The sequence below is a fragment of the Biomphalaria glabrata genome, chromosome 17 (genome assembly GCF_947242115.1).
Source record: "Biomphalaria glabrata chromosome 17, xgBioGlab47.1, whole genome shotgun sequence".
NCBI classification, from domain to species: Eukaryota; Metazoa; Mollusca; class Gastropoda; family Planorbidae; genus Biomphalaria; species Biomphalaria glabrata.
The window spans coordinates 13,258,628-13,281,474 of NC_074727.1; the positions used below are offsets into that span (position 1 = coordinate 13,258,628).

Sequence of the window (22,847 nt, forward strand, 5' to 3'; positions counted from 1 at the left end):
AATAAAAAAGAAGGATTTGAAAAAAAGAGAAACACTTATTTGAACTACCATAATTTAAAAAAAAATTATTAAGTTGATTTTTTTTGTACAAAAACTCCATTTCATCATAAACTGAGTAGTCAGAGACAATATATTTGGCATTTTTAGTCGACTACTTTAAAATGCTACTTTTGGAACTGACTGGTTTATTTATCTGCTCTAATAGTAAATGGTTGAGACTAATAACTATCAGTTTGACTTTTTTTGTTTGTTTTTGTTTATACTTTGAAAAGTTTTGATTGTCAAATGTCTTTGTTTCAATGTGCATATCTTTGGTTTGAATCTAATTTTGTTCCAAGGCTTTGTTTAAAAACTTTAGAGACATCAGCTGAGACAGTGGACAGTGGAGTTTGTCTTGCAGTTTCATTGCATCCTTTGAAGTAGAATCTTTCTTTTCGAGGCTGCCTTTTACAATGGAAGAAAATGGACCTATCTTCCACTGCTTCTTTTTAATTGATGGCTACGGACAGTAGCTAAGGACTGATGCATTGGAAATAAAAATGTAATTCTTTATGTTTTTGATATTTGAGTAAATGGCATTGTCCTTTGGGCCACTTTCAATGACTACTTTCAGATCAGTCCAGTTCATAAGTCACACTAAGCGATATCTTCGTCTCTATGTAACCTCAGCCTTGAACTTAAAGCAGGCCTACCTTTGTAATACAAGCTTTATCAACAGGAAAACTGTCTGCAAGTTTCTCTACAACCCATTCCTCAGGGTACTGTTCATGAAGAAATCGAATCTGTTCTTTTGATGACAAAGTTAAAAAGTTATAGGGATCAGTTGTTGTTTTTTTCTTTACCTTGCATAATACAGGGGTTTTTTTTATTGATTGATAATACTTCATTTAGCATTATATGTCCAGTATATCGAAATTGCTTTTCCACAATAATAACTTTCATTTTCTTTCTGTCAATTCTTTTTTATTACGAAAAATTGTCAAAAAAGTAAAATGTTAAATAGGCCTACTTTGTATAGAATGATACCCTCTAGTCCATGTAGACTGTATAAGAAAAAATAAAGCTTGTAGGATCAGAAACTTTTTGAAATATTACAAAAAAAATAGCTCATATTGAAATCTCTTTTCACTATCTTTGATTAAAACATAAAATAATACATTGCAGAAATATGACAAGTTTGTAAAGAATTCTTTCATGAACAGGTGTTTATTTATTCAACGCTTTTTAAAAGCAACTTGTTACTCAGAGCTCCTGTGGATCAATGATATGTTAATTTGGGTTTTCAGACATAATGCTAACATTAAAGAGTGTATTTGTTGATTAACACAAAATTACGATGACCTCCTTTGTAAGGCTTTTTCCTCCTTTTTGCCCTCCCCTGGGTGTGTAGGGTATCTGGTAACCCTATTCAATGTAATTTTTTTTTTTTTTTGCATATGCATGTACAGATCTCAGACCTTGAGTAACTGCTCAATGTTTATAGCAACAATGTCAAAAGTTTTCATTTTTTTTTTATGTTGTTGTTGTTTTACATATATGCTATTTACCTATGTGTCATGTCAAAGTGTGAATTTTAAATAAAGGGTTTGTGTAGCATATATATTGAAGTGCTTTTACTTTGAATTAAAATAGATTAAATCTATATAGTCTGCTATATTGTTCCTATAGGCTTTAGAATAAAAATATGTCCTTGGCTAGGGGCACTTTGTATTGTAAAACAATGTTTTAAATCAAGTTCAAATGCTATGAATTCCAAAATACTAGATTTAAAAATCAAAATTCAATTTGTCTTTGTAGAAAGCTTGCATGTCCATATTAATTATGTAAAACAAATCCAGAAGTTCAGATTCTTTTTACTAGGGTTTATAGACAAGAAATAAATGGACCTTCTGAAGTTAATTAAGTCAATTCAGACTTCACACATCAGCAGCAGAGCTTTTGGCTTTAATAGGCATACTAAGAGTTGACAATTGAGTTTGAATTTTGAACCAGGGATGGATTTATATATTAGGAGTAAGTGAGAGTGAATTAATTATATTGTTATGTATTTCTGAATCTTCTGGCTAAATGTATTAGTAGGCACATAAATAAAAACACTGCAAAGAACTTGACGACTAAACTTTCAGTTTCATATAACTTTAATGACTATTAACTCTAACAATTCGTTACTGTAACATGTAGCGTAGAAGACTGTACAATATCTGTCAGTTTACAGTTAGCTATACTTCGTTGCAATTCATCTCTTCACTTCGTTGCAATTCATCTCTTCTCAACTTTCCTCGAGCCGTATTCCTCAGAACAGACCAACGACACACTTCCCAGTGTCGCTCCAGGTCTCCTAAAGCTGAACCAAGTCGTACTCAAGTCTACCGAATCAGAGCCGCACACGTCTTACATCGACTGTATCGACTGTAACGGCTCAAGTCCACTGTAATTCGCTGTATAGACTTTAACTTTAACGACAGTAGTCCACTCCAGTTAACTCTACCCTAGTTAACTTGCATCGAGTCGTACACATTTCTCTTCCACAGAGCCGCACACGTCTTACACCGTCTGTATCGACTGTAACGGCTCACTCACGACTCCATACGACTGACTTTCACATTAACTTTCTGGCTTATATAGAGTCCCTAATCGCTTCTCCAAAGTTGCACAAACACTCCTAGTATCCCCTGGAATAACATGTCAGGAAACGTCACATCCTGTCTTTATTTATACACGTAGATTCCAGAAAACACTCGCTGCAGTGTCATCAAGTCGGGGTCACACGTAGTGACCTTTATCTGTCACTGTTCATTAGTAACTGTCCCCCTACTTAGATCTGTTCGTCCCCTGGAACAACACGTGTGGACACGTCACATCCTGTCTTTGTTTGTACATGTAGATTCCAGGGAACACTAGCTGCTGTGTCATCTCGCCGGGGTCATGCGTTGACCTCTACCTATCACTGTTCATTTGTAACAATATTAATTACATTATAGAAAGTTTATATTAACCACACCCTTGTATGCCCCCACAATGCACCAGTCAACTACAGGTCAGGTGACATTCAAGAAATGGGGACCCTTGGGTGAGATAAATTCATTGTATTAGATGTTGTTATGTCTGAAGAGTCAATTAGATATGTTGTTATGTCTGAAGAGTCAATAGGGTGTGAGGATCAGATGTTTTGCTTTGGTATAGAGTGAGCTCATATTCTTGTTTTGTTTTTTTAACAAATTGTTCAATTATTTTTAATCATAAACTTTAGACATTGTGTTCTAATATTGTGTGATCCTGTCATTATGTTCAGCCATGTCACTTCGTCTTTCACATTTTACCTCATTGCAGAATCACATTCAGACCTATAGATTCACAAAAATCCAGTTTCATATGCTATTGAAATGTTTAGCATTGCCTACATGTGCAGGTCTTTTAGAAGATTGTTTATGTAGACAGCTGCCCCCCCCCCCCAAAAAAAAGATACTTAAAAGAGAAATCTGTAATTTTTAAATAAAATGTATTAGAACAGCATCTTTCAGAGTTAGATTTTTTTATGTTTTTGTATTGTAGATAGAAAAGATAGCTCAGAAATCTTGCCAAGATATCTGAAACATATTCTAAATATATATTTTATTTATTGTTTAAAATCAAGCTAAGGATGTGCGGTGGCTGAGCGGTAAAGCGCTTGGCTTCCGAACCGAGGTCCGGTGTTCGAATCCTGGGATTTTTTCTTCTTCTTCTTCATCGTTCTCATTGTTATGTTGGAGTGTTCATATGACTAGACCAATACATGAGATGAACTGCGCAGTGGTTTCCAAATCAGGGAGCTCTCCATATAGTTTTCTTTCTATTGGGGTGATTTGGGGCCAATGTCTTATACGGGCCTCTTGGTAGAGAGAGCAGTTTTGGAGGACGTGGTCGGCATTTTCTGGTGATACTCCACATGGGCAGATTTCACTGGTTCCAATTTTGAGCTTCCGGAACATGTGTTGTCGCATTCTGTTGTGTCCGGTCCTGAGTCGAAAGATTAGACGTTGGTCTTGTCGGGATAGCTTATAGTAAGCGTCATCTTTCTTGTGATTTGGATGAGAGCTCGTCCATTTCTCATTTATTTTATGTACAATTAATTTCTTCATTTCTTCTGGATAGAGTGCAGAGTTTACTTGTGAGTTTGTTCTCCCACTCTTGGCGAGTGTGTCAGCCTTCTCATTTCCTGCTAGTTGTATGTGAGCTGGTATCCATTGAATAACAGTTTTTTTGCTGTTGTTGTTGAGCTTTATAAGTGCTGTTCTGAGGTTTTTAATATAAGGGGAATCAGAGTTTTGCAAGCTTTGGAGGGTTGTTTTCGCGTCTGTTAGAAAGACAATCTGACTGTGAGGGGAACTTGGATGATTTGCTAGCATGGTAGCAGCTAGTGCTAGTGCTTCCCTTTCTGTTCTGTGACTGTCAGAGAGCTCTCCAGTTGCAATGGATTTTTCTAGTTTTCCTCCATCTGGACATTCGATAAGTATTCCAGCTCCTCCATGTGTGGTGGCTTTATGGGATGAGCCATCCGTGTAAACTCTGATCCACTGATTGCTAGGGTAATTGGTATGTAGAAAACAGTTCACTATTTCCTTGTGCTCTGTTGGTCTGTAATCAGATTTTCTTTTTATGTTTTCAATATGGTCCCTTATAGTAGGAAGAGGGCTTTCGTCCCAGGGTGGAGATTCATTATAGTGTATCGAGCATTCCAGAGTAATTTTTTCAAGTTGGTGTTTCTTTTTTAGGTTTAGAGATTCCTGTATGAAATTGGTCCTTTTGAGACGGTTTTTTGTGCCAGTTTTGTGGATTTTTGTTCTGAGTGGGTGCCTCTCCAAGGTTTCCAATTTAGTGAATTGGGAAAGGATTTTAATTTCTCTTCTTTCATCCAGAGAAATCAGGGCAGCGGTTTCCTCCATAGCTCTTATGGGTGTTGTTTTGATTGCTCCTGTCATTATCCTTAGACCAATATTTTGAACCTTGTCTATTTTTCTTAGGTTGGTTTGGGCTGCTGAGCCCCATGCTGTGGCACCATATTCTAGTACAGGTCTTACATAACTGGTATAGGTCTTTTTCAGGATGTTGTGATTAGCTCCCCAATCCGTGCCAGCTAATTTTTTCAAGAGGGATAGTCTCTGGATGCCTTTTTCTCTGTGTTTTATCTGGGATATTTAATTTAGGGATCTTCGGGCGCCTCTGAGTCCGCCCAGCTCTAATGGGTACCTGACATTAGTTAGGGAAAGTAAAGGCGGATGGTCATTGTGCTGGCCACATGACACCCTCATTGACCGTAGGCCACAAAAACAGATGACCTTTACCACTAGGTCTGAAAGGGAAACTTTATACTTTACTACATTAAGACAATTACCAAGTGACTAAGTACACAGTGATTGGATGTCAAATCTAAATGGTACTTGAACCCAATCTAAAGACAACATATTGATTACATCCAGCATTGATAGTGAAACTGAAGTTGTTATGATCAGGTGTAGAAATAATTAATTTTAATCATTTTGAATTTTAGTGGGTTATAAACCTCAAAGCAATTTCTGGTGAAAATAATCATTTAACTTATAATCCACAAGACTATTCAGATGTCCAAAAACCAAACCCTCGAGATTTTTGGCTTTCATGGATTTGATTTTCAAAAAATACTTTTTCTTTTAATAGACTAAACCAAGACAATCAGATGTGAGTCTTGAGTCATTAAACAGCAAGTTCAAATAGAAATGTGATATGGAAACTAGAAACTGTTCCTTCACTGGACCAAGATAGATCAAAAGTAGTTCATTGAGTGAATGCTACAAAGAAATGAAATTCAGGTGATATTAGCTGAGCCCATGAAAAAGTAAAGTAAATTCGATTGGCTGGTAAGCTGAGATCTTTGCTGTGATTAGACAAAACTACATGATGCCCTTTGGACTTTGCCTAAGACCAATAAGGCTCAAGAGTCATAAAAGATTTTACAGATAGCACAATTCTTAATAAAATGCTCAGGTTGGAATATATTTCAATTGCTCTAGTTTTGTTTTATGTATTAATATTTAATGTAACTAGCCATTACTATATATTCAAAGGAAATATTAAACATCTAATGCCAAGAAAGTCAAATATAAAGTTATAATTTTTATTCTTATTGAACTAATAGACTCTTCTCTCAATTAAATGTATACATAAACGCTGATGAAACATAATGAACAAGGGAAAGAATCATTTTGAAATTCTGAGAGTCCAATTAACAACAAATATATAATGAAATATTAAGTTACACATTTGGAGTTACATTGTGTAGCTCTAGCAAATTAGTTTTTGTTGGCCTGATGTTATTGTGTGACAATGGCAAGGTTTTTTTCAACACACAAAGAGACAGAAATATTTTTTTTTATTGATTTGTTTCAACCTAATAAGGCAAAAAGACAAGTCATTTAGACACCACAATACAGTTACATGAAACACTTTTCACTGTCTTATTAAAAAAAATATTTTTTTTGCTTCAAGCTGTTTTCACAAGTTGCCATTAATCAAGTGACTACATTCTTCACACATCAGCAGCAGTACCTATCACAACAGCACTAAAATAGTTTCATATTATGTCAAACATTTACTTATAACCAGTACATACAAAATATAAACAATTTCAAGAAAAGATGGGTTTTTTTTTTGTTGAATTTGTTTGTTTTATTTTATGGACAGAAATGTAACAAGACAGAAGAAACAAATACATTCAATGTTTATAATCTATGAGAGAAAAATGAATGCACTCTACAACAAAGATCATGCAGAACAAGTTCATACATGTCAAAAAGTTGTCCCTAAAATAGCAATAAATTGTCTGTAAAATTAAAAACGTTTTAAGTGCTCTATGCTTTTCAACAGCATTTTATTGAATGCAACAATTTTCTACCATCTGGATCCACTTTCCCTAGTCAACATTCACAAGGATTATGATATGCCCTCAAACCAATTTGGTGAGTAAGCATAAAAGATAAACATGATTGCAAAAACTTCAATTACAACTTTCTGATACATTTTATCCCATGCAAGTTGTATGATGTCCACATGTTTTACAGTGACAGAATTAATTCTAGTCATTTATCTGAAAAGAATAGGATAGCTTAAAAAGAATAACATCCATACGTATGACAATAAAATAAATGCAATCATTATCATTTATCACTTAAATGATGAGTTTGAGGGAAAACCACATTAAATTAAATAAGAAACTATGTTTTAACAGCAGTATTAGTTTGTCAATCTTTCTTCAGCAACAACCATGACACAGGGTTTAAAAACACCTCAAGAAAAAGAGTTTGGAAATGTTGGCAAGTCAAATTGTTCCCCCCCCCCCCCCTATCGACAAGTTATTTCACTGGACAAAGTATTATGAGTATATAGAATACAGTACTCAACGCATCCAGGGAACATGTCTTTACTAAAATTTGACAAATATTTATCCTTAATGTAGTTCATTACAGCAGTTCTTAAAACAATCATTCTGATTCCAAAACTCACATGCACACAGGTCAATCACAGACTCAACATTTTCAAACTTTCATCACAAAGAAAACATGCCATGGAGAAAAAAAAAAAAAGAATAAAGTATTTAACAGAAAAAGAGATATGAGCTTAAAATGCACGAGACACCGCTGCCAATAATGGCACTTTTTATACACACTGTTGCCATAGTAAGATAAAGCAAGCAAGGTTAAAATGATAACTACCGGTACTGGGACATAAAATCAAACAATAGGCAATGTAATACAAGACAAGCTAGGCAATGTCATGTCATGAACTGTGGGTAATGTAAGCCATTCTTCATACAAATGTTAAACATTTTTTTCAATCAAAGACCACCACCTAGGCCATCACCAATATAGTTGGACAAAGTTTCAATACCATACATTTAAAACTAACTACATAATATAATCATTCATCAAACCTAACCAATACCCTTTTAATACTTATATATAGACAAAGCAGTAAGTACAGTTTTAACTTCTAAATGTCAATCTATTGTGTAGCTTTACATTAAAAAACAACAACAAAAAAAGGCTTCAAACATTCCATGTGGCATTCAACATTGCCCGTACTTACAAATCAACCTAAATCTTCACGTGACTAGAAATATTTTTTCATTTATTATTTGCCAATAACAAGTCTCAAAGATTACTATGTATAGTCAATTCTTGTTATCATTAGGTTGGGGAAAGAAATAACTCTTGTAATAACTGAAAACAAAAAAATCTTGCAAGAAATGTTTTTCAGAGGTCATAAGTCCTTGAAGAGAGACATTGCCTGGATGCAAGAGGCACCAATTAAAAATATTTGAATCATGTAGTCTATACAAGTGTGCTAAGCTAAAAAATGAGTATAGCTTGTGTATCTACCTAAAATGTTTAGATAGAAAAAAATTGTTTAGTCAACGAATTTTTTTTTTAAGACTTCTAATAGAATAGAAATGCTGGTGGACACTGGGAGTAATCTAAATAGAAAATATGTAAATAAACACTAGAGATACTTTAGCAATAATCACACAATTGAATACAGAGAGTACTACAAATCACACACAAGGAAGACACTTGGGTAATCTCAACAACACAAACAGGTGTACACTTTCCTAGCCATGGAACTATTTTAAAGAGATGAAATACTCTAGCAGAACAAACACAAAAATAAGTTTTGGTACATGATTAAAGTTACACCTACTTGACTGACTTACCCAATACACATCACCAAAGCAAACAACAAACGTTTGAATAGTGAAACATAATTCCTATGTACATAACAATAATTGAATGTAAAATTCAGGGGGGAAGAGAAAAAAAAAAAGCAGATTTAGAACATGATCAGCTTTACAACAAAATGCTTCTTGAACCTACATTAGTACATACAAAACTGCAGCAGCACAAACATTAGTTATTTATACATTTCAGCTCATTGATTTCCATTTGAAAAAAAAAATATTGTCCTGACAATGATTTTAATTAGATGTTATAAAGCCAGACAAACTCATAGCTTTCAAAAATAATTTACAATTTTAAATACTGGTTATGACCATCAGACAATTAGCTATCTAAAAAATCATTTATTTTATCAGTGGGGGACCAACTTTTAATGGCTAAACAGACTGAAGCAAAAAAAAAAAAAAATTGATAAAGATAATATAGAAATAATGTTATCTCATACAATAACAAAGCCACATTAAGAAAAAATCTTTAAATTCATGAGTCTTAATTTAAACCATAGGCAGTCATGAATAGTTCTTGCAACATACTTATTCAGATTATAGATTACAGTTACTATATTTTGATTCTGATCAATCAAATCAACAAACAAATGATTAAAAAAAAAATACTTTCAAGTATGATCCTAACTTGGCCAAGTAATAAAAACAGTATATCAGTAGTACTTGTTAAATTGTCACTCAAATGTTAAACTATTCACTTGTAACAATAACAGTAATAATCTGTGAATACTTAACTAGAAGTAGTGCTGACTTGTTACTATGATATTTATATAAGTCTATACCTACACTGGTCCCTGGCTCATACATCAATGAATAGTGAAACCTCAGAAGTGAATCCACATCCACAAGTAAGGAAAGATTAATAAGAAAAAAAAAAACTTTAAAAAAAAAAGTACATGTTTTAGCAGCAATACAAATGCACACACAGTTTGATAACTAGAACATTCTCATCCAATAACATGAAAAGTCTCAAGACATTTTGAAAGGAAAATGAAGTCAAGAAGAGTCAGAGCAAAAGAAAGAAAAGAAAAAAGAATGAAAAAAAAAAAATAGATCAAGATCCACAAAATGTCTCAATAAACAATTTGAAAATCAAGAGATTTCATAACAAAATAAATAAAACATTCTCCGAGGAAAAAAAAGGAAACACAAAAGAAAAAAAAGTTTCTATTCTACAGAACTTTACACGAGAAACTAATGTTTTAAAAAATTAGGATAATATCTATCAAAGTAGTCCCGATGTGTTTTTTTTTCTATCTAGGATGGAATAGATGTGAACAAAGCATTAGACATTGACCATTTGAATGTCTATTTCTTGACTTTTCTGGCTCTAACATTACCATTCTCTGTTGCAGAGTTCTGGTCTACTTCTGGAAGAGAATCCAGCTCCTCTGGCAAAACAGCTGAAAAAAACAAAAAATCTACAATTATTACTTGAGCTAAATCAGTCTGCAATGTATATATTTTGAAGCTATATCAGTACCTAAGGTCTAAAGACTAAAGGCATGGATCACTCCTAAACTAGATATAGATTTAGACCCAGTTAAAGTTTTACAATATAATAACTACATGATAAATCTAACGTGATTAAACAAAAGATAAATACGAAGAGGTTCAAATTCTATTTTATTAAACCTGATACTCTGATAACTAGAATTACCAACTTTAATGTTGATATAGAAACATGAGGATAACTCACTGATCATTTCGTAGGCTTACAATATTAGTCCATCTAGATATAGTATATAAAGTCAACCTAGTTCTGGTTGGTGTTTCCATTCTTAATTTAATTGTAATACTCTAGTAATTTCTTTTAAGACAAGTGGGTTGCTTAGGGTATAAGATAGGCTTCAATAGATCTTTACTTGCTTAGTTTTTAAAATAAAAAAATATTGACATCATTTAACAACCAACAGCTTATCTAGGCTTTACTTCTTTCATTTTTTTTGTTCCAGGAGATTTCTAGACAATTTCAGGCAATCCCATGAGCTTTTGGAAATCAAAGAGGTCAAACTAACCTAAAATTCTTATTTTTAGTATAGGGCTCTTTTCATCCTAGCACAAGTTTCAAGATATTTAGAATTTGAAGTATAACAAAAAAACAACAACAAAAACTGTATCATGCAGGTTAAAGAATATAACTTTTCAACTTAGCATAATTGCTCACATATTATTTAGCAAGGAAATAAATACAAATGGGAACATGTAAAATGGTGAGAGAAATAGGTAATACAAATATGTGAAGATCCCAAGCCTACCAAACATAGATTGCTGTTTATTAAATTGGAATGTAGTGTAACAGTTAAAAAAAAAACCTTACCTTTTGGTTCAGCCTTCTTCTTGCTTGGTGAGCGAAGCTTCTTGCTAGATGGAGATTTCTCCCGTAACTTTCGTAGGTGGAAAGTGATAAAGTTCCACATTAATCCAGCTTGGCACAAACCTATTGCTACCAAGCAATTTATTCTGAAATTTAGAAATAATAATACAAAATTTAGTTTTATTATATTTATAATGCTCACAACACATTTTACAATCTAAATTATTCCAAAATGTAACCAATGATGTGGAATCTGTCAAACAAATAGGCAGAGCTGCTCAAGAGATGGCCATGTATGTTTAGAAAAACTAAAAAATAATTTACATATGAATATTGCAGAGATTTCTGGTAACATTAATAAGATTATGTAAAGCATAGAAGAGTTCTTTTATTGAAATATGCATTTACTGCATTAGTGTACTTGGAGAAGCTAGTGTGCTTGTTTATAATGCACATTATGTTCAAACTAATTAATGTCAAGTTATATTTTTATTAATTTTTTTTTTAACAGAGTCCCAGTATCTTCTTTCAGATCTGCAGAGATGACTACATGCCAAAATGAACATTTGTATTCCCAGAACTGGAAATGTGTATTTTTAGGGGCGAATGTGTATTTTCCTAAATATTGTTATAAACCTGGCGGTGGCACAGATGGGGGTAGTGGTGTGAGTGTAGTCAGCCGACGCAAATCGCCCCAGGCCAGCGATAGACGAGCGGTCAACCGAGACGAGTGTCAACATGACGGTTCGGGAAGGATCGACAGAGCCCAGGAGCGTCACAAGGGTTGTAGTCATCTGACCACACAGAATGGTCCAGCGACGTTCTGCTCGGTTCTAGAAGGCCAGCAGGGACCCTATATAAGAACGGAGGTGTCGCAGTCAAGAAGGTTCACGACAGAAGGTTCACGACAGGGCTCAGAACACGGTCGACTACAGCACAGTTCAACGGTGTGGTTCTGTACGAAGCATTACGACGGTACAGTGCGGAGTACTGTCAAGTACAGTTGAGACGACTGGCGTCTTGATCTTGGTCTGCGATCGAGTCTGACACAACGAGCCTAGTGTGTGAAGTCAGTCCTGAACTGTTGAACCCAGTGCAAGCCCGGAACGAGACGGAGAGGCCAGTGATATGGCGGTATGGTGTTATTGGAGAGATATTTGTACAGTGTACGTGTTGCCAATTGTACAGTATTGGCTGTTATTTATTCAACTATTAAAGTGTTACGTTACTTTGGAGCCCTGAGTTGTCAAGTTCTTTAAGTTGGTGGTGTATGGTGCAGTTTGCAGAGAGCCTGGATAGTGAGATTCGTAACAATATGAAGAAATATACTCAGGAAAGATTAAAATCATTCAAGCACTTAAGATGCACAAAATGCAGCAATTCTAAAAATTAACACAGCATAAAGTTATTTGTGACATTCTGTACATTAGTCAAAATATTTACACTTTTAGTCTTTGTCAATTAGGTTAGAATGATACCTTTCTTGACACTTGGCAATGATTTGATGATCATAATGCCTCCAGTGGTTTATTCCTGATTCCATAATAGCAATAACAGAAAATTCATTCAAAAAAAAAAAAGGGGGGGGGGGAATTTTTGTTAATAGTGAAATCTGACTTAAACCATATGTAATGGTTTGCTTGGCTGTATCAGTGACATCTAATTTTATAAAAGTAGTTTTGTTTGTGTACAATTTCTTTACAAGATGTGCAAACACTGGAAACATTTTGAAAGAATTCAGATTTTCTTATTTCAGACCATTCTATGCAGAGTCAGTAATGAAAGCTTTGGCATCCTCTAAATCACTAAAAAAGAATGTTTAAAGATTTTTTTTTTAAAAAAGATAATCCTAATTTGTCATTGAACTTGTTTCTAATATTGGGTGTATAAAAGCTGGGCTATTGGGTCTGCTAAATAGACAAACTCTCTAGCTGTTGTAAAGCTTTCTATTCTAGGTTCTGATGTTTGAAGCTGTTTTAGAAAACAAACATGTGTTGAGGGAGGGCACAAGGAATCAAGAATTAAATTTTTTTTTCTACATAAGAAAAAGCTTTTCTTTTGCAAACACACTCAGCCTTGAACGTCCCTGATTTTTTCTTTGCATTTAGGCTTTCATAAGTAATGGAACCTAGCTAAGTCATTAGTGACAATAACAGTAGCTTTAAGATCTCCCATAGAAGATACTTTCTGCAATTTTTAGAGTTGGGAAACATCTGTTTTATTCCCTTTGAATGGTAAAAGAAAGATTAAGCTCAACCAACATTTCTGCCAATATAAATCTAAATAAAATTAGCATGCCTGTCACTTTGATAAATAATAAATGCCAGCAACTTCAAATGTTTACAAAAATGCTATCTGACAGCAACAAAAAAAAGTCTATAAAGAAAAAAGAAAACACCATTATATACATGTAGAATCATGAAAGTAAAGTGTGCTTTCTTCTTCTTGCCAGCTTTATTGCTGCAGACTGCCAAGGAAAAATAGTGTGCTGTTTTCTTCAGTTGTTCAGCACTGCCGTACAGGCTGTTGGTTATGTTCGGCTGTAGTGGAAGTAGGGTCTGCCTAAGGTGGATTAGGAAGGGGCATTCAAAGAGGATATGGTCTACGGTTTCATAAGGGTGGGCACAGTGTCTACAAAGGGGGAGTTGTGTGGAATTTATTTTGTTCAGATGGTAATTTAACAGAGGTGTGTGTCCCTGTTCTTAGTTGGAAAATTGTAGATTGTTCTTTGCGGGGGAGGAAGTTAATACTGTCCAGTTTGTTAGGCCTTTCACTAAATGCCAAGAAAGTGTGCTTTAAGAAATGTAGATAATAAAAACACTGTAAATGTTACCAAGTATGTTTCTGGGTTTTTTTTTGTGTTTTTTTAAGACATTAACATGGAATGTGACCTAAGGCTAAGGTACCAGCTCTTACCTGACAATATATGTATTGAAGTTTCCTGTTGCTATGTCTATGACAGCATTGTTAGACTGAGCTAATCCGTACCTGAAAAATTTATTAAAAAGGTTTTGAAAATCTATTAAGCTACTAAAGGGAAACAAATGGATAAGAGCTACTAGAAATAACTAATTAATAATTATAACAAATAAATATTCAAGTCAATAACAACAAAATAGTTAACATATTTCTTTAAAAAAAAAAAAATGTATTCACAAATATGAGAAACTTACCAAAATGTCAAAACAGCTAGAGTTATTGTTCCTAAGCGTACCAATACAAAAAGAACATTGAATACCATAAATCTGAGGATATAAATATTTTATAATAACAAAAATAGTTGTAAAAATTTCTTATAAGCTCAAAGGAAGATTATAATATAAAGTTCAATTTTCTTTAGCCAAAGAATCACAAGGAGGCGCTGTGGCTGAGTGGTAAAGTGCTTGGCTTCTAAATCAGGGGGTCCTGGGTTCAAATCCTGGTGAAGACAGATTTTTTAATTTTGGGATCTTTGGGCGCCTCTGGGTCCACCCAGCTCTAATGGGTACCTGACATTAGTCAAGGAAAAGTAAAGGCGGTCGTTGTGCTGGCCACATGACATCCTCATTAACCGTGGGCCAAAGAAACAGATGACCTTTACATCATAGATCGCAAGGTCTGAAAGGGGGTACTTAAATGATAAAAAAGGCGTAGTGTGTAGTGTGAACATCCACATTTACTGTGCCATGTAAAATTCAGGTCCAGATTAGAGCTAGCTGGACTCTGAGACATCTTAGATTCCCAAATTAAAACTCCCAGCATTCACTTCATCCACAGGACATCTGGTTCAGTAAACATGCACAACTTAAATCACTCACCTGCCCACTAAGCATCCTCATTACAAAATGTGTTTACTGAGCCCAACAAATTTTGCCAGCATATAAACTAATTGTTCAGAAAACTTACATAGTTTTGGCCAGATCTGCCTTCTCTGAGAAGTGACACAACAATGCCATGTGGTACAGAGATTCAACTGTATAGTGCAACACCAGAGCACAAAGTGCCACTCTGTTAAAGCTAAAAGAAAGGAGACAGTCAAGGCTGTTACACAAGACTCTCATAAATATTTCAACTTCTATATATTAGTCCATAATAAAAAAAAATTGGTAACAATTTACTGTAGCCTATTTTAAGAGGCTTACTTTTTGTGAAGTTTTATTAATTTTTGCTTTTTTTAGGGGGTGTTAAAAAAAACAACAGATGGGGCTGTGTGTTATGAACAAAGAAATAATTCAAGAAACTACAGCATATACTAAAACTTTTCATCAAAATTTTGAAAACTTAATTTACTCTTATGAAATCAAGATAATTTAATTCTTAGAAATGATTCATAATGCATGCCAGTACAAACGCCACATTATTTTCCATTCCTCAGAACAATCATTTTCTAACTTAAGGAAACAAATTAACTCCACTTTTTATTTAACAATTTTGAGTCACCATAATTTTTGACAATGTTAGATTCAATGCAATTAAAACAATATTTAGACAAGAGGCATTGTTCTGAGACTTACTTTAGAAAGTAGGCAGCCGCAATAAAGATGAGATAGATGGTAGTGTACTGCAGTCTGCCAGACATCTCCTCCTGGCAATAGAAACATAGCAGATTGATACACTTAATAAAGAAACATTTTCACTACAGAGTAGTAAATTAAAGGGTAGACAACAAGGTTTAGTACTATGGCCTAATGCTGCCAACAAAGGTCATCCATTTAAGCAGGATGGTATCAAGGAAATCATTATTCCAAATGCCAGTTTACAGCCATCCAAAAAACAATCAATGTTTGCAACAAATTACCTTTCTGATTTTCTGAAAATACAGCTCAGGATAGTTGTGGACCCAATAAGCCAATTGAATGATGAAAAAGAACTTTACGATGAACCTTTAAAAGACATATATATATATACATATTCAATATGCATTGTAATAAAAAAATAATTAATGGCTTTTAATAACTAATAAGCACAACTAGGACGTAATTCCTTTTGTTGAAATATTTATCCTTCAGCTATAAGGTAATAGAATTGAAAAGATTCTCTTCTAATGTTACTTTTTAAAGATTATGGTAAAAAAATCTAAATCAGTTTGTGGCGGAACTTTAAAACTCAATACAAGAAAAAAAAAGTAATATCTATTAATACCATTTGTAAAATTAAACAGTTCAAAAAGATGAATACAATATTTAGCTTTATTTGTTAATATTTATGCCTTGGTTTAATGTCGAAAACTTCATTTTACTTATATAAAATTATTTCAATAAAAATGGATGTTAATCAGTCAAAAACTTACGGTAGTTGAGTATGAGGGTATCCTTCCCACAGTTGGTTGACACTAGTGACATAGTTCTCCTGTAGAACATAGAACTCAAATCTAGCATCAACAAGTTTAATGCACATAGTGCTTCAGGCATTAATCATATTTATCTATTTTTCACAGCATAGACATTTTTAATAAACTCACTCTAAATAAAATGTCAGCACCCCAGACAGCCGAGACTAAGAAGAATATGAGCAGCTGCCCAGACTCATTGAATTTACTGTGCTTGATCTTTGACAAATGCATCTTGCGATTCAACTTCTGTTAACACAAAGCAAACATGATTAATAACACTCAACTTTACTGTACAATAGAAAGTTAAAACACAAGTCGAGTTCACCAATTTATAAGGCTAATATAAAAAAAAAGGCTTCATATAATTAATAATCATCATCATTGGCCTCCTTCAGTCGTAGAACGACTATGGTTCATCTCGAACACTTTTTCATATGGCTGTGGAGCCCTATTTTGGAGAGACACTCCCGTCCACATTTATTGCAGGTCAAGGTGGCGTTCACTTTGGTGGTGGAGGAGCTGGCCATTTTCCATGTGGCACGCTTTTCTTCAATATAATTATAATTAATAATTAGCTACCTTTGCTTTCCCTTAACTTAAGTCTTACATTCTATTGGTAACTTAGGTGTTAAGCTACATTTGGTTAGGGATCTATGCAATCTCATGAGTTTTTTTTTTAAATCCCTAAATTATAACAGAGAAATGTGTTTTTTTTTAAAGGTTTTAACAATGACTGCTAATTATAACAATCATAAGGAATGTTCACTATTACATTTTTAACAAAGGGATTAGTAATCCCTTCTTTAATCACTGTTATGTTCAACATTATGACTTACATCTCAGCAGCATGTGCGTGCTGGGACAACCCTTGCTGAGAACAAAAGAATTGAAGCGGCTTTAATCAAGAGGGAAAAAAAGAAAGCTGCCCTGTCTGCTAGCCCTAAATCAGAGGCATACACATGTATGAATTGTGGCAAAGTCTGCCGTTCCAGAATTGGCTTGATTAGCCACACCAGATTCTGCCCCGTCTCAAGACTAAGCCAAAACCAGTGACTCACTTGGGCGCATCCATTGCCTTTCGAGACAAAAGGAGCCATATATATATATATGACTTACATCTAGAACGTATTCCTGGAGTACAGCATGAATAACAATGCAGATGAGGAAATAGAAGAAGGTGGTGAACAAATCCCGACTTCCACTGGAGTAGACTATATGCTCAACATTTGCTGAATCTGTAGAAGACAAAATGTATGAAATTATATTTAACAAATAAAAAAGGTCCAAAGTGTCTAATTTAGGGGGCATGGTGGCAGAATCGTTAAACTGCTTGTTTCCCCACAGAGAGATATGTTCAAATCCTGTGATGAATGGGATTTTGAGCTTCAGTATTTTTACAATGCTCCAGAGTCAACCCAACACTAATGGGTACCTTGCATACATTGGGAAGTAATGACAGTTGGTCAATGTGCTATCCATGACACCCTTGTTAACCATCAGCCATTGAAAGAGTAAACTTAACGTCATCTGACCCCATCGATTCTAAGGCCTGAAAAGGGTAACTTTACTTATTACTAGTGTCATAATTTTAGACTCTTTTAAATGTTGAGTAATGATGTATCTCACCATTTTTATTGGCTGGTAAACCAAGGGGTAACCATGGTAATGGCTACATCACAATGCAGTTTTGTTTTAACGAACAGCAAATTAACCCATTAAATAGAGAGAATCTAAATTCATTCAATATTAGTCTTGAGGGAGGTTTGCTGCTTATGTTATTTTAGTGCAGGACTATCTTCTTGAAGGAGACATATTTTCAAAGCAGAGGTGTAGTTTAGGTGTATACTGTAAGGGCAATGTCCATGCTGTGGTTTTATTGAGTAATTTGTTAAAAACTTTCATATTTGTATTCATGATAATAAAGATTCAGAACAACTATCAGGGTTTATAATTATTTTATGCATGTATTTATAGCATACCATTTTTATATTTATCCTTTCTTGAAATTACATACTATACTTTGATCATTTGTCCCCTAAGAGGTTATTACATTATCAAATGCATGATATAAACTTTGGCAAGTAACCAGGGATAGCAATGTAGCCATCAGAGTTTATTATAAATATGATAATTTTTTATAAAATAAATAAAACAAAAAATGGATCAAGGAAAAAAAAAACTTGAAAGTTTAAATTAAGATCCTTTCATGTTCAACTGTGGGGATACATTGATAAAGTTTGGCCTGAACCCTGTAGAGCAAAGGTTCAGATTCTATAAACAAATAATAAAATCAGATTACCAGGAAAACATGTATACACTAAAAATTAAACATTTTTTTAAATTTCAAAACAAAAATGATTTTCATGGTTTTAAAGTATATAAAAGGAATAAATTTAATTTGTTTTTAGTTTTCATAACAACCAAAATGATAATAATAAAAGGTAACTTACCATTCACTGTGCTGTTATTCTGCATGGTGATGAACAAACTAGCAACGGGTGATGTTGCCTGAGAGAAAAATTGTATCAAACTTTTTGAAATGAACTATTCTACTGTATGAAAAATATTAACTTAAAAAGTTGTATAAGTTATGATAAGGAAACTTGATTAACTTTGAAAAAAGACTGAATAAGTTATGTAATAGAGGGTCAACAGAGGTTATTATGAAAAAATTCATTTATTTAAAACTCAAAAATAAAAAAAAAATTAAATTACATTTCATTTTAACTCTGACTCTGTATCGATGCTCCAATCATTGATTTTACCCAGGTATAAACCTTGGATTTACGCTGTTTTTTTTTTCTACCATATGTTTTTAATTGCTTAAAAATTATCTGGAATAGTTTCCCTTTGCGAAAACATCCAGAATCTCCTTCTTTCAATGTGTTTTTATAGAGAAAGATTTTTTTTTGAAAGAGTGGGGTCTTAAAAGGCTCTAGTGATGTGGGAAAGAGCTCAAAACATTCATTTTATGAGTATTTAAATAGTTTTCATATAAAGTTATGTGGAAATATGAAAAAATATAGTAAATAATATTTTGTATTCTACTTTGGATCATAATATATTTCCTATATTTAATCTACACCTAGAGCTGTTGACTTGTCCATGGTGGTCAGTTTTAATTTTCCCAATAGTAGCAACATAATTTAACAAAATTTCCATTTCATGTGTTTAAGATGTGTTTTTCTTTTTAAAACGTTTGTTACAATATGGATAAAAATGTTAAACAATATTTATTTTCAATACGAATCATAAAATTTTTCCAAATTCAGTTCTAGATCTAAATCCTGAAGGCTTTTTCGCAGTCTGTAAATTTTTATTTTTAAATTTCAAACATTGCTAATATAAAAATAATTTTTTGTTTATAAAAATTGCTTTGTGCTATATAAAAGGGGCATGCTCACCTTTTTAATTCTATTACTAAATATATCATTTTCTAATAAAAAACAAAATAGTTTTAAAAGTTTGATCAAAGCATTTTTTGTATTCCAAAAGGGCAAAAAACGTTAATTCCATCCATGAGTGGAACATTACTTAACTCACTGATTCAGGTTTGTTTTGTTTAGTGACATTCATAGCTAATATGAAATACTGTGAAAGTGGGTTTACTCTATTTGTTCTTCAATAGAGATTACTTTTTTTAGGGCATTCTCAATGTTGAAAGACAATTCACATACACTTCAGATTCCAATGTGTCCTTATCAAGATTGGTCAAACTATTTTGATTTCTAAAAGAATAATGCATACACAGATCTACATACATACATGCATTGTGATCATTGTGCTGTATTTATTTATATATAATATAGAATCTAGTCTATGTCTATATATAATATATAGATCTGGAATTCTAAATTCTAGAGTAGATGATAGATCTAGCTAGTAGATTATAGTAATTATAGATCTAGAATCTAGATTAGAGTTATATTAGATCTAGATCTATAGAGATTTTTTTTTTAATTTGATTTAAACATCTTAATTTTAATCTTTAATGCCTTTATTTAAATTTATTTAATGTTCATTGCACATTGCAGCATATTAATGTAATCATGACCACATACATTTTTACATAAACTCGCATGTGACATGACATTAAATGATGATGATTTAGTCTAGTAGATGATTTATGATTCAGCTTAACTGATCAACTCTTTAACTTATCATTATGATTAATCATTAACCAATAACTTGTGTTATTAGAGTATTACATTGTACTGTTAGAGTTAACTTTCTCTTTATTTTAAGCTGAGGCTTAGCCTTGATTAACTTAACTTAGTTGACTTAACTCTTAAAGTAACTTATTAGATCTATTACTAGATCTAGAACTTAGACAAAGTCTTAGTGACTTAGTGTTAGAGACTTAGTCGTATTAGACTTAGTGACACTTAGTCTTATATTACTTATAATAATATCTAATATATAAAGTAGAATGTGAGGTGTATGTATGTCCCCGTATAAAAATCAAAACCGTTTCACTGATCTTGATAAAACTTGGTAGAAATGTTCCTTGGGTACTAACTTAGATCGTAGTGTATGTATTGTAGCCCTAAAACAAAATTAAGACCCTCAAAAAAAAAAAAAAAAAAAAAAAAGTTGCCCAACTCTATAAAAGTATTGTATCGTATAAATCTAGGCCATGTTTACATACTGTGTCTAAACAATGAGACAAGACCGAGAGGTCACGCATGCGCAGCAGAGATGAAAATCTCTAGATCTAAATTAGCTATCATTCAAGAAAACATTATTTTGTTATTTTATACATAAAAATACAAATATGTTTCTATTCATTTCATTATTTGATGCTCATTAACCTTCAAATTTGAGTTTACAAAACATTTTTTACATAAAATCATTCGCTCTAAATGTAAATAGCTTTAAACGTCTTGACATACTTTTCTGTAACTTGCGGCACCATTATATCGCATAGTGATACGAATGAAATGAACGTCAGAGGAGAGGTCATAATATTGCCCATTTTAAAGGCATATTATTAAACAAATAAATTACTTACATAATACAATTTACTTTCCAAGCTCAGATCACAGTGTTTATAGTCTTTTACTATAATAGGCTCAAAGTTTTTATTTATTGACTAGACTACTGTGGCATTCAAATTGTTTAGATTCTAAATCTAGAGCTACATAAAATTAAACTAACAATCAGTTACAATGTTATATAAACAATTACATTCGCACGTTTTTAGATCTAAATATAATAACGTAAAATAATTAATAAGCTTATTGAACCTTAAATTTAGTTAAATTCAATCTTAAAATGAAAGATCAAGAATGTTTAGTGAAAGTAGATTATTTTACTTAATTTAAACAAATGATTCTAAGTTTAATCTAGGTAAAAAACTATACTAAACTCTAGATCTATAGATCTCAATATATATGCAAGCAAATCTTTTTGTAACAAAATGGAATTAGGTCGATTAGCAATTTTAATAGCACTTTTTAAACCATTTTTACATTCACACATTCGCTTTACTTATAACATTATTATTTTGTTTAATTGTTTTTAATTATTATTAAAGCTTTTATATAGTGCTACTTTCATGCATATAGAATGCTCAGAGCATTATGGTTCATTCACATTTGTTTCAGTGCTGCCTTTAGGTTCTCAGTAAACACAGGCTCACAGCTCGAGTGGGGTGTCGAGCCTCAAGTCCCCTTCATTCATAGGTAGCCAAGCCAAGCCAAGTTCAAGCCTCTTGACCACGCTTCCCACAAACTATTCTAATGTACTATATCAGTGACATGCATATTGAGACCCGCGGGTAACATGATATGGCTAGTAATTTAATAATAACAACTTAAATAACTAAGACTAAGTTAAAAAACTTATAGATGAATAGATCTAATAAGCCTTAATTTTAATAAGGCAAAAAATATAATCAACTTTTTGATTATCAAGACCAAGATATTCAATGAAGATTGTCAAGAAGCAACTCTGAACATTTTATTACCTGAAACATAAGACCAATAATGAAAACCATGGCAATGCAAGATACAATGTCTGCATGATTCTGTATGAAAAACTCATGACTAAAAATTGGGGGATTTTTTGAACTCTTGCCGGAACGTCTGGGTGCCATCGTTCTGTTTTTCTAACAGCTGCGAGTTTATTTCACGCTGATGTGGACAAGAGCGAAATCAAAGTAGCCAGCTATGGTTATCAATTCTTACATGTTCCTAAAAGAGTATTTTCATAGTCGAAGCCCTAGTTAAGAGAACAAAGAAAAACTGATTGCAAACTAATTTGATCTATTTCTAAATAATACTCATTTCATTTATTTTCTTTGAACAGTATTAGTAATATTTTTATGGTGCATCAATTATTATATAGAAAAAACTTAAAACAAATAGGGCTCAATTGATTGCATTTATCAGAAGTAACTAGATCTACTTTCATTTTCTAAATATAGATCTAGATTTAGGACTAGAATAGTTTTCATTTAAAATACATTT

The 22,847-nt window shown here is 32.9% G+C and overlaps 1 protein-coding gene across 1 annotated transcript; it reads right to left on the bottom strand.

Moving 5' to 3' along the window:
- Positions 1–6,116: 6,116 nt before the first annotated feature.
- Positions 6,117–22,539, bottom strand: LOC106055558 (translocating chain-associated membrane protein 1-like 1). The gene is made up of 12 exons (XM_013211856.2): positions 22,346–22,539; positions 18,828–18,885; positions 17,494–17,612; positions 16,507–16,623; positions 16,336–16,394; positions 15,844–15,928; positions 15,560–15,630; positions 14,952–15,062; positions 14,240–14,311; positions 13,983–14,054; positions 11,070–11,212; positions 6,117–10,152 (listed from the first exon to the last, which is right to left on the bottom strand). Exons 1-12 carry the CDS (start codon positions 22,472–22,474, stop codon positions 10,058–10,060), a joined length of 1,131 nt encoding a protein of 376 aa, XP_013067310.1. The 5' UTR covers positions 22,475–22,539; the 3' UTR covers positions 6,117–10,057.
- Between the last annotated feature and the right edge of the window lie 308 nt (positions 22,540–22,847).